Source organism: Tupaia chinensis, unplaced genomic scaffold (genome assembly GCF_000334495.1).
Source record: "Tupaia chinensis unplaced genomic scaffold, TupChi_1.0 Scaffold148234_1, whole genome shotgun sequence".
Classification (NCBI taxonomy): domain Eukaryota; kingdom Metazoa; phylum Chordata; class Mammalia; order Scandentia; family Tupaiidae; genus Tupaia; species Tupaia belangeri.
Genome location: NW_006208084.1, coordinates 3781020 through 3794775, shown reverse-complemented (window position 1 = coordinate 3794775; position 13756 = coordinate 3781020). Strand labels below are relative to the sequence as shown.

Here is a 13756-nt window from a genome sequence, read left to right as displayed (position 1 = left end):
CCTACAGGGTATGCATTATACATCACTTCCATTTTATAGATGAGGAAACTGAGATTTAGAGAGGTTCAGTAACTACAGAGAGGTGGCAGGAACCACGTCTGATTGCAAAACCTGTGCTCTACGGCCATTCATTTGATCTTCATCCGTCTACTCAGTAAGGAGGTATTTACTGATTGCTTACATAAAGCTTAATTCTAGTAAGAAAAACCAACAGATAACTATAAATAACAGCATTTCTGGTGATGAGAATGGCTAAGAAGAAAAATAAAACAAGCATTTTTGCCATTTAATTACTTTTCATTTTTTTTTTTTTTTTTTGGGAGAGGTTTTTGCTGTAGGGCGCGTGTGCTAGCTGGAAAGACGGAGAGGTAAAAAGTGAGAAATCACCTCCCGGGAGAATGGCCACTGTAATTCCTTCTCCTTCCTCTTGTCTGGCTTGTTTAAGCCACCTTGTTCTTAAGCAACACCTCTTTCCCCTTCCCTGTTCTGAGGGGACGCCCTGTGCAAATGCCTCAGTAACTTGCAACTGTAAGAGCCTATTTGAAGGCCAATATTAAGGCCCCCTGGAAGGTCTTCTTGAGACTTGTGGTTGCCCTACTCCAGCTCAATATCCATGTAAAAAACAAACAAACCAACAAACAAGGAAGACAAGTAGAATAATACATGTTTGAAATCCTGACTGGTTAGAGAAGCCTCATGGACCCATTCACAGGCACCAAAGGTGCTTCACACCATCTGTGCAGTCAGCCATGTGGATGACAGGGCTTTCCCACCCCGCCACCTGCTGGCCCAATGCCACCTTTTGTCCTTTTTCTTTCTTTGAGAGATTTTTGTTATTGGGTGCTTGTAGTTGCCAGAAAGACAGAAAGTGGGGATGGCCGCAATCCCTTCTCCATTCTCCTCTCAAGATTTTGGGCATGCACACAAACACACCCACAAATGCATGAATATCAAGCAGCCGAGGAACTCAGATTGCAGTCAGCTACACGGGAGTCCAGTGTCTTAACCACTATGCCACCTGCTGGCCCCTTTACCACTTTTTATTTCCTCCTTTGGGAATATCAGTTATAAACTGACTACAGACCTTTAAAAAAAGACAGTAATAAGAATCAACTCTTCAGGGCGGGCAGGTGTGGTAAGAGGGCTGGACTCCCATATGACTGATTGTGGTTCAAGTCCTGGACATGGCGGTTTGCTTTCTCACTCTCTCTCTGTGTGTCCTTTGGTCAAATTAAAATAAGTTAAATTAAATAAAAAATCAAGTCTTTGCTATTCATAGAACCAGACAGTGCACTCAGAGGGCATTTCCAGTGGCGTGCATGCACACAGGTTTTGTTTTTCCCCGCCAACTCAGGACAGTAAAAAAATTTAGTTATTTCAGCTTCATTGGGTGACTGATTTTTAGACAGGTTTGTTGTCTCAATCCTCCTGCCTCAGCCTGAGTAGCTGGGACTATAGGCATGTGCCACTGCGCCTCGCTCTCCGGGGAACCTAGAATTAACCTGGGCCTCCCATGTGGTCTCAGCCTGCCAAGCACTGCCATGGCTGAGTCTGACGAGTTATTTTTAAATGGTTTCCCTATAAATGGGGGAAAACCATCTTTGGAACAGGAAATACAATGTCACTTTTGTTTTGAACTCAAAATATTAACCATTACTTTCTATGATCATAAGTAGGGCATCAGCACAAGCTACACAGAACAATTAAAGCAGAAAACTCAATGGCATAAACCATTACTCTCATTTCCCTTCTCACCTGCTCCTTTCTCACTCCACCAAAGAATAACTTTCAAAGCATCTAATAAAACTTCACGCATGTAAAATGACCTACAGCATTTTCAGCATTGAAACCAGTTTTGGGAGGAGACCTTGCTTTGAATTTGTTTCCAAAGACATGTCATTAGGCAAGCCCAGTTAGAGTCTGCAGACTCTACCGGTGCCTCACCTCTGGAGAATCCAGCACCTAGCCAGAAGCCTGTTCTCATCTTTAAGTGCTCTCTGGCATTCACTGGCAAGTTTGCATCCTTAAGTCATCTGTTCAACAGCAGCTGGGCATCTGAAGGAATCAGTAACCTGTAATTACCACTTTAGGATTTCTGACTTACTGGTAACTTTCAAACTTCACCAATGAAAAAACAAAGTACTCAGAATAAAGAAATGTTATTACTATTTCCTAGCATACATTTTTCAGAGAAAGTTAACTTCTGTCCAGTCTTCTAAGCAGCAGCATCTAAAAGATACTCCAATGGCAGCTTTTACTATAAGTGGAGGAATTAATTTTACATAAGATTTTTAGGGTTTCTCTAAAGGCAACCTGGAAAAAAACAGCAACCTGTTTAAAGTGCATTGGGTATTTGGGCAAGCAGGTGGGTCTGGTGGTTAAGGCACTGGACTCCCACATGGCCAACCATAGTTCCAGTCCCAGACCTGGCAGCTTAAAAATCATGCTGGGCGTGGGATCAGCATTTGGCACAATGGCTATGTTGCTGGACTCCCATGCAGTTGACCACAGTTCGAGTCTTGGACCCGATGGCTTAAACTTGCACCGGGTACATGTGTGCATGTATGCCCAAGATCCTGAGGGGAGAATGGAGAAGAGATTGTGGTGTGGCCATCCTTCCTGGGGGATGATTTCTCCCTTTCTGTCTCGCTTTTTGGTAAGCACATGTGCCCTACAGCAAAAATCGCTCCAAAAAACAAAAACATGCTGGGCGCATGTGCATGTGTGCTCAAAATCCCAGAATAGATTGCAGCATGGCCATCCTCTCTAGGGGGTGATTTCTCACTTTCCCTCTCACTGTCTCTCTCTCCAGCAAGTGCACGGGCCCCATACAAAAACTTAAAAAAAAAATTAGGAGGGCTGGCAGGTGATGTACTGGTTAAGGGCGCCAGACTCCACATGGCCAACAGTGGTTCTAGTCCTGGACCTGGAGGCTTGGTTTTTCACTTTCCTGGACCTGACAGCTTGCTTTCTCACTTTCTCTCTCTTGCTATGTCCCTCTCTGGTCAAATTAACATAAATAAATAGTTAAATAAAATAATTCTTAAAAAATAGGTGCAAATGTTAATTATCCTAATAAAATATTAAAGACAAAAAAGCTTTCCATTTCCTTAGAATTTTCTATTTTACTGGCTGTTTGGATTCACAGCTATAGCGATACATGACAATGGTCTTGGCCTTCAACATCTTTGAGGTATCACTGTTCTTAACTCTGAAATCTGTTAAGTGGCACAAGTCTTGTTTTGTCAATGTAGAATAAATGCTAATGTCGTAGATTTGACCACTTAATGCTGTTTAATGACTCAATCACAAAATGTAGATCTTAGGTGAGGGTTCTTTTCTGTCGCACCAGAAGGCCATTATTCAACAAAGCCTTGGCAGGCCTGATCAATAAGACAGCAGCAGAGGCCATGTTGCAGGCCAGTCAAACTCTTGCCTTATATTCAGAATAAGAAAGGTAGTGAGCTAGTGAAAAGGTCTTTTTCTCTTCTGGGTCCTGCCATGGGTTGCCTGTATCTTCCAAACGCCATGTGTTCCCCAAACTGGGAGGTGGGGTTTGAAGAAAGGTGTTTAGGTCACGAAGGCTCCACCCTCATAAATGGATTAATGCTGGTTATAAAAGGGCTTGAGGCTGCAAGTTCTCTCTTGCACTCTCTCTGCCCTTCTGCCACGCGATGATGCAGCAAGAAGGCCCTTCCCAGATGCTAGCTGCTGGCCCTTTGATCTTGGACTTCCCAGTCTCTGGACTGGGAGCTAATGAATGTTATAAATTACGCAGGTCTTCTATTCCAGCAGCATGACATAGACTAGGACGGGCCCTACTCCCACACCTCCACGCACTGCCTCCTCAGTGCGCCCCACCCCCACTGATCTAGTACCCTCTTTACAATCCCCTAGGTACCCTCCGAGTAAAAGTATTTAGGGTTTTGCTCAGAAGAGTGGTGGGTAGATGGACGAATGGAAAAACTGAGAAGCGAAGAAGGAAACATTCCAAAACCTTAATTTAATAGAATGTTCTTCACGACACTCGCTGGTATATAAACACAGCTTGAATAAAGAAGTCCATTCTGATGATCAAAGAATTATATGACTAAGGCAATTTCTTGACCTCTCCCTACTCCTTAAAAGATTTCCCTAAAAACCTGTGGGACAAATGAGGAGGAAGCATATTCATCCCATCCCAAAGGGGGCAATATAACTTCTCCCGGGAGACCGTATTGTACTATGCTGGCTCCTGAAAGCAGCAGCCTCCCTGCCAGTCACCAGGCACGGTGGCAGCTGCGCTCTCTGGAACCTGTCAGCTCCAAGTCTGATGTCTGAAGAGTGTTTCAGTCCACTTCCACTGCAGGGAGCTTAGTGGTGATCGGCGCCCAAGTGGCTAAGGTCCTACCCTTTTATAACAGCAATTGGTCTCAGTTTAATGGCTTTCTTGCTGATTCCAGCATCATGGCAGGTATTCACGACATCCGTCACATTCTTATAGGACTCAGGAGCCTGTAGGAGAGGAAGAAAACAGTCAAAGTCTACTAAAAATGGACCTTTATGATTATTTAACATGTTTTTGCAATAGGGTACATGTGCTTGCTGGAGAGACACAAAGAGGGAAAGTGAGAAGTCACCCCCCAAAGGGGATGACCACGTCACAATCCCTTCTTCTCCATTCTCCTCGGGATTTAGGGCATGTAAGCACCTTTTTAAGATGCTGGTCCAGGACTTGAACTGTAGTTTACCATGTGGGAATTCAGTGTCTTAACTACCACAGCACCTCCTGGCTCCAAAAATGGAAAAAAAAAAATTTTTTTTTTGAGAGAGTTTTGCCTGTGCACTTGCTGGGGAGAGAGACAGTGAGAGGGAAAGTGAGAAATCACCCCTCAGGGGCGATGGCCATGCTGCAATCCTTTCTCCTCCCTGATCTCTCTTTTTTTAAAAGAATTACTTTATTTAGATTTTAATTTGACCAGAGGGGCAGGTGGGGGGAGAGTGAGAAAGCAAAGTTGCCAGGTCCAGGACTCAAACCATGGTTGACCATGTGGGAGTCGAGTCCTTAACCATCACGCCACCTGTCAGCCCCTCCTCCCCGGATCTTGGGCACATATGCACACATACCTGGAGCGAGTTTCAAGCTACCAGGTCTAGGACTCGAACTGCGGTCAGTCATATGGAAGTACAGTGATGTAACCACCTTGCTATCTGCTAGTCCCTAAAAATGTACTCTTTAAAAGCACTGACCTTCACCCATAATTAAAGAAACTACATTAAAACAACATTGAGGGTCTTTATTTGCCTACCAAATTAGGAAAGATTGAAAAATGAAGTAAGCTTGACGTTGGTAAGGGGTCTGAGATAAAGACTTTTTTTTTTCTGGGAACCAGCAGTTAGCGTAATGGCTATGTCGCTGGACTCCCACGTAGTCGACCGCAGTTCGTATCCCGGACCCGGTGGCTTAAAACCCACGCTGGGTGCGTGTGCATGCATGCCCAAGATCCCGAGAGGAGAATGGAGAAGGGATTGCAGCGTGGTCATCCCCTCTGGGGGGTGATTTCTCGCTTTCTGTTTCTCTGTCTCTCTCTATCTGTCTGGCGAGCGCACATGCCCTATAGTGAAAAACCTCTAAAAAAAAAAAGAAAAAAAAAAAGATGTTTTTTTCTGTATTTCTCTAAATTTCTCCAAAGGACATGCATTACTCATGTAATTAGAAAAAATGTAAATGTAATTAATTAAATAAAACATACACACCAATATCTGCTAGGGGGAAATGCACCGAACTATCATGTAGTAATCATTTAGTAGTAATCATTTCTGGTAGACCTACTTCACTTTCTTTCTTTATATATTTCTGCAGTTGTCAAGAATTTCTGAAATGTGGGGCCGGCAGGTGGCATGGTGGTTAAGGGCGCTGGACTCCCACATGGCTGACCGTGGTTCAATTCTCAGACCTGGTGGCTTGCTTTCTCACTTTCTCCTCTCTCTTTCTCTGTCCTTCTCTGGTCAAATTAAAATAAACAAATGAATGAATAAAGTAAATAATTCTTAAGAAAAAAAAAAAAAGTTTTTCTGAAATGCACGTGTATTACCTTCACAATAAGAAAAAGTTATTAAGTTCATAAAAATAAAAGATGAGGGGTCAGCAGGCGGCATAGTGGTTAAGTTGCTGGACTCCCAACATGTCTGACCACAGTTCGAATTCCGGAACTGGTGGCTTAAAAATCATGCTGTGTGTGTGTGCGCGCACATGCCCAAAATCTCAAGAGGACTGCAGCATGGTCTCCTCCTTGTGGGTGACTTCTCACTTTCCCTCTGTCTCTCCAGCGAGAGTGCTCTATGGCAAAAACCTTAAAAAAAAAAAAAAAGAAAAAGAAAGAAAGAAAGAAAAAGAATGAATGAATATCTGTGCTCCTGGCAGAGACAACTCTACCCCCTGTATACTACATCACATCTCCTGTCATCTGCTCAAGGACACTAATCTAGTCATCTACCCCCTCAATGTTCTGCTTCATCAATTTCTTTTCTAGATTCTTCTCATGAGCATGCAAACACACTGGGCACACTGGGTCACTATTCTGCTCAAAACCCTCCCATGTCTTTCCATTTCACTCAGAGTAAAACAAAATGCTTTATAAAGGGGGGGAGGGGGAGGAACCACCTACTTTGGCGCCCCCTACCTGCTTAACTCATCTCCCCCTTGCTTGCTCCTAAACCACCTGGCCCCTCCTTGCTGTGTCTGGAACACTCCACGCATAACTTCTGAGAAATCACCCCCTAGGTGGGACGGTCACGCGGCAATCCCGTCTCCTCCACTCTGCTCTCAGGATCTTGGGTTTTTTACACTTACTGCTCTCGGCCTGGAAAGCTTAGCTCCAGACAGCTCTGTGGCCTGTTCACCCACCCTCCTCAGGTCTCCACTCAACATCACGTCTTCCCTGAACAGTATGCGGAACTGCACCCACCTCTCCTCCACCTCTCCTTAGCCCTTCCCTGCTTCATTTTACTTCACAGCACCTCACCCTGCCATGAACACCAACAAAGCAGCAAAAACTACTTGGTAAGTTCCCGGAGGAAGGAATTTCAGTTCTGTTTACTGCAATATCCCTATCTCTGGTCCCTTGAACAGTAACTAACCATAGTAAATGTTTACTAAGTATTAGCTGAGTAAGTGAATGAAAAAAAATCACAAGTGAAGACAAAAAAAACAAAAAATATGTTAATAGTGATTATCTCTAATTATCAAATTCTAGATGCTTTTGTTTTTTTCTTTAGTTTCCAAACTTTTAAAACATGTTAAACAGTTATTAACAAATAAGTCTTGTTGAACTATTTCTCCAAATACTTCTCACTTCCTTTTCAAATTTGCTTTCAAACTGAAACATAAATATAAAACCAAGCAAAAACAAGGTCAAGATGAGAAAGCTCAATTTTTAAATTATCTTTAAATCTTTACTTTATTACGCACATATAATCATTACACACCTTTGTAGGAAAGTTCAAATTTTTTAAAAGCTTGTTATGTAGACAAGGACTACATGAATGGTAAATATCACTGTTATACACCTGGCTTATAATTTATCTCCAAACAAGAGAAGGTAATGATAAAGTAAATTCGAGGACATTAAAACAAAACTAGTTTCTGTTAGTAATGCTATCCTCATTCACTGATATAAATCACTAATGGTTTTATGCTTAAATATTATAAAAAATTCACTCACCTCTTCCATAACCAGTTTTGGTGAGGCAACACGGATTGCAATTCCCATATCTGCCAATTTGTCCAAGACATCCTGGAAATCTAAATTACGTCGAGATTTTGCACGGGATAAAGCACGGCCCTAGAACAGGAGAAGGATTGAACTTCACTGTGCAATTCCTCGTTAATTTATGTTTAACTCCAGCAGTCATTTAAACCCTTGTAATTACATGCTTTTTATTTTTAAAAACTATTTATTTCTTGAGTGAGAGGGAGGGTGGGCCACCCCCCGACAGGGTCTTTGTACCACGATCCAGCCCCAGCCTCAGCCAGCTTCGTTCACGGGCATGTATCCAAAGCGCCCAGGGAACTCCCAGGTTGGGATGTGAACCCAAGAGCTTTCTCTGTGGGATCGATGTGTTACTGCTATGTCACCATGTAGCCTCTTCCTGGATTATTTTTTATTTTTACTTTTGCTATGGGTGTGTGAGCTTGCCGGAGAGACAGAAAGACAGAAGAAGGACGGCCCCCCTAGAAGGGATGGCCACACCACAATCCCCTCTCCTCAGTTCTCTTCTCAGGAGAGGAGAATGCACGCCTATGCTCCTCGTGTGAGTTTCAAGATGCCAAGTCTGGGACTCAAACTGCAACCGACTATGTGGGAGTCCAGCGATATAACCATGATGTCATCTGTTGGTCCCAAGGATTTATTTTTTAAACCAAAGAAAAGTAAAAAAAAAGAAAAAAGAAAAGAAAAAAAAAACTTTCTGTTTTGTCAACCTTATTATGTGCATTTTGTTATAAGCCTCATATCCTTTTAGAAAATAAATTTCTATGGGATGAACAGTTAGCGTAATGGCTATGTCGCTGGACTCCCATGTGAGTTGGCCGTGGTTCGTGTCCCGGACCCAGTGGCTTAAACTCACGCTGGGCGTGTGTGTGTGCGTGCGTGCCCAAGATCCCGAGAGGAGAATGGAGAAGGGATTGCGGCGTGGTCATCCCCCCTGGGGAGTGATTTCTCACTTTCTCTCTGTCTCTCTCTGTCTGTTTGGTGAGCACACTTGCCCTATAGCAAAAAACAAAAACAAAAACAAAAAACAAAAAACTCTCAAAAAATAAATTCTATCTACCCAAAGCATTCATATTTAAAGATTTAGTCTTGTGTTTCTAAACATTTTAACTCTAAACAGTTATATCTGTTATCACAAAATCCTTGCACTCTTTGTGATTCAGAATGGTTCGCAACCTTAGCACTGCTGATATTCTGGACCAGACAAGTCTCTGCCCCGAGCATTGTAAGATGTCTAGAAGGACACCTGCCTTCACCGCCAGGTGCTGGAAGCACACGCCCACCCTCAACCACAACAAACGACGTTTCCTGTGCCTAATCTGGTCCATCACCTGTTTCTGTAAATAAAGTTTCACTGGATATAGTGGTGCCTGTTTACATAGTACTTATGACTCTGCACTAAAATAGGACAGATGAATTACTGGGTTCCAAGGTGAGAGGGAATGTTTTGAAATAGTGTGCAGTATATACACGAGTTCTGTTTGCAAAACAGGCATACTCCTCAAGTCTTAAGTGAACGTATCTAATAGGAAGAGCAAATTAAGGAAAAGAGCAGGTCCAGTGAACTGCAGAGACACGCTGTGATGTAAATTTGCCTGTTAAAAATTATATTACTTTAAAACCAGTTACTATAATCTCAGCTGTATGAGGATTTCTTTTTCTTTTCTTTTCTTTTTTTTGGAGAGGTTTTTGCTATAGGGCGCGTGCGCTCGCCAGAGAGACAGAAAGTGAGAAATCACCCCCCGGGGGGATGGCCACGCCGCAATCCCTTCTCCTCCATTCTCCTCTCAGGATCTTGGGCACACACGCACACACGCCTGGCATGAGTTTAAGCCGCCGGGTCCAGGACTTGAACCGCGATCGACTACATGGGAGTCCAGCGACATAGCCATTACGCTAATTGCTGGTCCCTTCTTTTTTCTTTTAAGAGAGACTTTTGCTATAAGGCACATGTACTCGCTGGGGAGACAGAAAGGGATGGAGAGACAGAAAGTAAGAAATCACCACCCCCACGTGGTGGGCATGCCGCAGTTGCAATCCCCTTTCCTCCATTCTCCTCTCAGGATCTTAGTCACACATGCATATGCACTCAGTTTTAAGCCACTCGGTCCAGGACTCGAACCATGGTCAATTACACGGGAGTCCAGCGACATAACCATTATGCCATCTGGTTCCGTGATGATTTCTTTAGTCTGGATTTCCTGAATTTGCAGGGATGAGGAATAGTCCCTGACCCTACAATGATCCTACTAGGGTAGGAACACTAGGTGACCTTAGTCAGTTCACAAAATAGTTTAAGATTGTGGGGAACAATTTCAAGCAGATATGAAAGACCCAATCTTCCCTTTTGTCATTTAATCACCAGCTGAAATGCACAAGAATGGTTACACAGAAGAAAGCACTTCTGAGGAAGTTTCCATTTCCCTTACCGCACCGTGGCAGGTTGTTCCAAAGGTCTCGGTCATACCCTGTTCAGTGCCGGTAAGAACGTAACTGCAGGTTCCCATGGTGCCGCCAATGAGCACTGGCTGTCCGGTGAGCTGAGGATGCATGTATATCCAACAGGTTAAAACTCAGAGAAGCCTAAGTTTCTATTTATTTATTTTTATTTTAGATTTTTTTTTTTTGCTGTAGGGTGTGTGTGCTCACTGGAGTGACAGAGAGAGACAGAAAGCGAGAAATTATCCCCCATGGGATGGCCATCCTGCAACCCCCTCTTCCATTCTCCTCTCGGGATCTTGGGCATGCATGCCCGGCATGAGTTTTAAGCCTCTGAGTCTGGGATCTGAACTGCAGTTTACTACATGGAGTCCAGCAATGTAACTATTATGTCACCTGCTGGCCACAAGCATAGGCTTTTGATGCCTGAAATTTAAATCTTCACTTACATTTTAAGATTGAGAGAGAAAATTGGGCCTCCAAACATTGCTTTTACAACTACATGAACATACTATCTTGATCTTTTGGTGAATGAGTGGGAGGGAAAAGGGAGTGAAAGTGTGAGGACCAGGAAAATGCTAAAAACAGTGTGAATGTAAGAGCCAAGTCCAAAAGTGTATTAGGGAAATGCTACTACAAGAATCCTAAGGTCTAACTCTACCACAGCAAGACACCGAAGGCTGACAGGAGGACTGAAGTAGACTGAGTTCAGTCTTATCCTGCCTTCTAATAATTCAAAGGCCTTAACTCAGCTTATTAGAGTAAAATATCTCCATGGGTGCGTTTTACACAGCACACTGAACACTGCACACATGCACAGATGACGCGACAGGAGTTACTAATTTAGAGCAGATTGGGAATCCCAGATCTCAAGGGCAACAAGATTATGTTTTCAAAATGGCTATTTTCCTGTTTAAATGCATCCATGCTCCAAACTATCAACCACGCCCCCACAGCTCATAACCATGAGTGCAGGCCACGTACCTGGTAGTCCACAGCAATGAGGGGATGGTGAGGTGGGAAGGCACGGGTGGACCCCTTCCTGTGCACCAACAGCGTGCGCTCCTTCCCATCCACCACGTGCTGCTCCACTTTGGCAATATTGTGAGAAACGTCATAGATCACGTGCAGGTCCAAGTCGTCAGGGGTGGTGTTGAAGACTTTGGCAAAAGCCTAAGAGAAAAAGCTTGAGTTAAAAGCAGCCAGAATTGGAGTCGGCAGGTGGTGTGGTGGTTAAAGGCGCTGGACTCCCACTTGGCTGACTGCAGTTTGAGTCCTAGACCTGGCGGCATGCTTTCTCACTTTCCCTCTCTTTCTCTTTCTCATTCTGTCCCTCTTTGGTAGAATTAAAAAAAAACCATGAAGCTCAATAAAATTAAAACAAAACAAAACAAAACAAAACAAAACAAAAAAAACCAAAAAAACAAAAAGGCAGCCAGAATTGGTACTTCAAAACTCATCCTAGTGATTTCAGCTAGTCTGTTTCTCTAGGAAATGAAGATTTGAGTTTTACAGACTCCCTCCCCTCTCCACTTTGGTGGGAAAGCTGCCTGCCTATCTCGATCCCACCCTTTAGAACCGCTTCTCCCCCCTCTGCAACAGCATTTCTGTCCTCTCTGCATCTCAAGGCCAGGTCCAGGAACCGCGGTGGCCTTTCTTGCTCTCATGCCCATGCTGTTACCCTGCTGCTTTAGTATTACGCAACACTAAACCTTGAACACCTAACATGTTGGATATTTATAACAAAAAGATCTCTAAACCCAAACCCCACAGGCTCTGACCTGACTACCACACCGTGTTTTAAGGACCAACGTCAACATACCTGACGGGTTAAGAAGGTCATGGAGGAGCGGTTGACCCAAGCATAGTTCCCAGCTGCTGCCATTCCCTTCAGGTAGTCCTGACCCTCTACGGAAGCAATGCGAGCACAAGCCAACTGGCGGTCGTTGACTATAATCTTGTCCCTCTTCATGGCTTTTTCCATAGCTACCAGTGCATCTGGAACAAAAGAGCGACAATCCCAACCGGTGAGGCCTTCCTTTATAATTCCAGTTTACTGCAAAAAGGGAGGTTGCATTCAAACTCATTCTACAGAAGAACAAGTGAAATATAATTTCTTTATTGTGTTCCTGTGCTCATCTTGCTCAATCATCTTGCTCATTTGCTCAATCAAGATGTATTCATTGAAGATTTTCTCTGTCAGAGTACAATGATACAAAGTACGTGGGACATTGCGGCTGGCAGGTGGCATGGTAGTTAGAGGCGCTGGATTCCCACAGGGCTGACTGCAGTTCAAATCCCAGACCTGGTGGTTTGCTCTCTCCCTTTCCCTTTTTGTCTCTCTCTGGTCAAATTAAAAAAATAATAACAACAAATGGAATTAAATAAATAATTCTTTAAGAAACAAACAAATGAAAAAATAACTATGTGGGACACAAAATACCAACTGTACTTTAGGAACTCGTCAGAACTAAACACGAATAGGGACCAGCAGGGGGTGTGGTGATTAAGGTGCTGGATACTCTCACATGGCTGACAATGGTTCAAGTCCTAGACCTGGGAGCTTGCTTTCTCACTTTCCCTCTTTCTCACTGGTCAAATTAAAAAATAAATGAATGAATAAATAAAATAAAATAAAAACTAAATCTTTAAAAAAAAAGAACTAAACATGAACACAGCAGCAACACATAGGCTGAGTTACTCGTTTTCCAACACATAAATGAAGGAGAACAGAAGTAGTAAAATACATTTTATTACCACTATAGTTTTTATTTTTAAAGAATTATTTAAAAAAATAAAATATCATTATTATTTTTTAATTTGCTACAGGGTACATGTGCTCACCAGAGACAGACAGAGAAACAGAGACAGGAAAAGGGGGAAAGCAAGTCACCAGGCCCAGGACTTGAACTGTGGTGGGCCACAAGAGAGTTCAGTACCTCAACCACCAAGCCACCTGCTGGCCCCACCACCATGGCTTTTTTTTTTTTTTTGGAGAGGTTTTTGCTATAGGGTGCGTGCGCTCGCCAGAAAGACAGAGACAGAGAAATAGAAAGCGAAAAATCACCCCCCAGGGGGGATGGCCACGCCGCAATCCCTTCTCCTCCATTCTCCTCTCAGGATCTTGGGTACGCACGCACACACGCCCGGAGTGAGTTTAAGCCGCCAGGTCTGGGACTTGAACCGTGGTCGACTACATGGGAGTCCAGCGTCATAGCCATTACACTAACTGCTGGTCTCCTGCCACCATGGCTTTTAAAAATAATGTTTAGTGTTACCTAAAAGAACTGGACACAAGTTGTTAGGTCATCTGCAGGAAAATCAAATCCATGCTAAGTACAGAAAAGTACTCAGTGGAACGCTTCATGTTTGCTACATTTAATATTCTAAAGAGTTAATATCCATTCTTTTCTTTCTTTTAAAACTTTATTTATTTATTTAAATTTGACCAGAGAGGGACAGAGTCAGAGGAAGAGAGAGAGAGAGAGAAAGAGAGAAAGCAAGCTGCCAGATCCGGGACTTGAACTGTGGTCAGGCATGTGGGAGTCCAGTGCCTTTAACCACCA

General features: G+C 43.4%; 1 protein-coding gene across 2 annotated transcripts in view; it reads right to left on the bottom strand.

Moving 5' to 3' along the window:
• Positions 1–3984: 3984 nt before the first annotated feature.
• RTCB (RNA 2',3'-cyclic phosphate and 5'-OH ligase) overlaps positions 3985–13756 on the bottom strand; it is a 29431-nt gene continuing 19659 nt past the window's right edge. For both annotated transcript variants that reach the window (XM_006170340.3, XM_006170341.3), the window contains 5 exons: positions 12013–12188; positions 11175–11363; positions 10181–10291; positions 7704–7823; positions 3985–4494 (listed from right to left, as the gene is read on the bottom strand). In XM_006170340.3, coding sequence (XP_006170402.1) covers positions 4387–4494; positions 7704–7823; positions 10181–10291; positions 11175–11363; positions 12013–12188 — 704 coding nt within the window. In that variant the 3' untranslated portion in view covers positions 3985–4386. The remainder of the gene's footprint in view (positions 4495–7703; positions 7824–10180; positions 10292–11174; positions 11364–12012; positions 12189–13756) is intronic.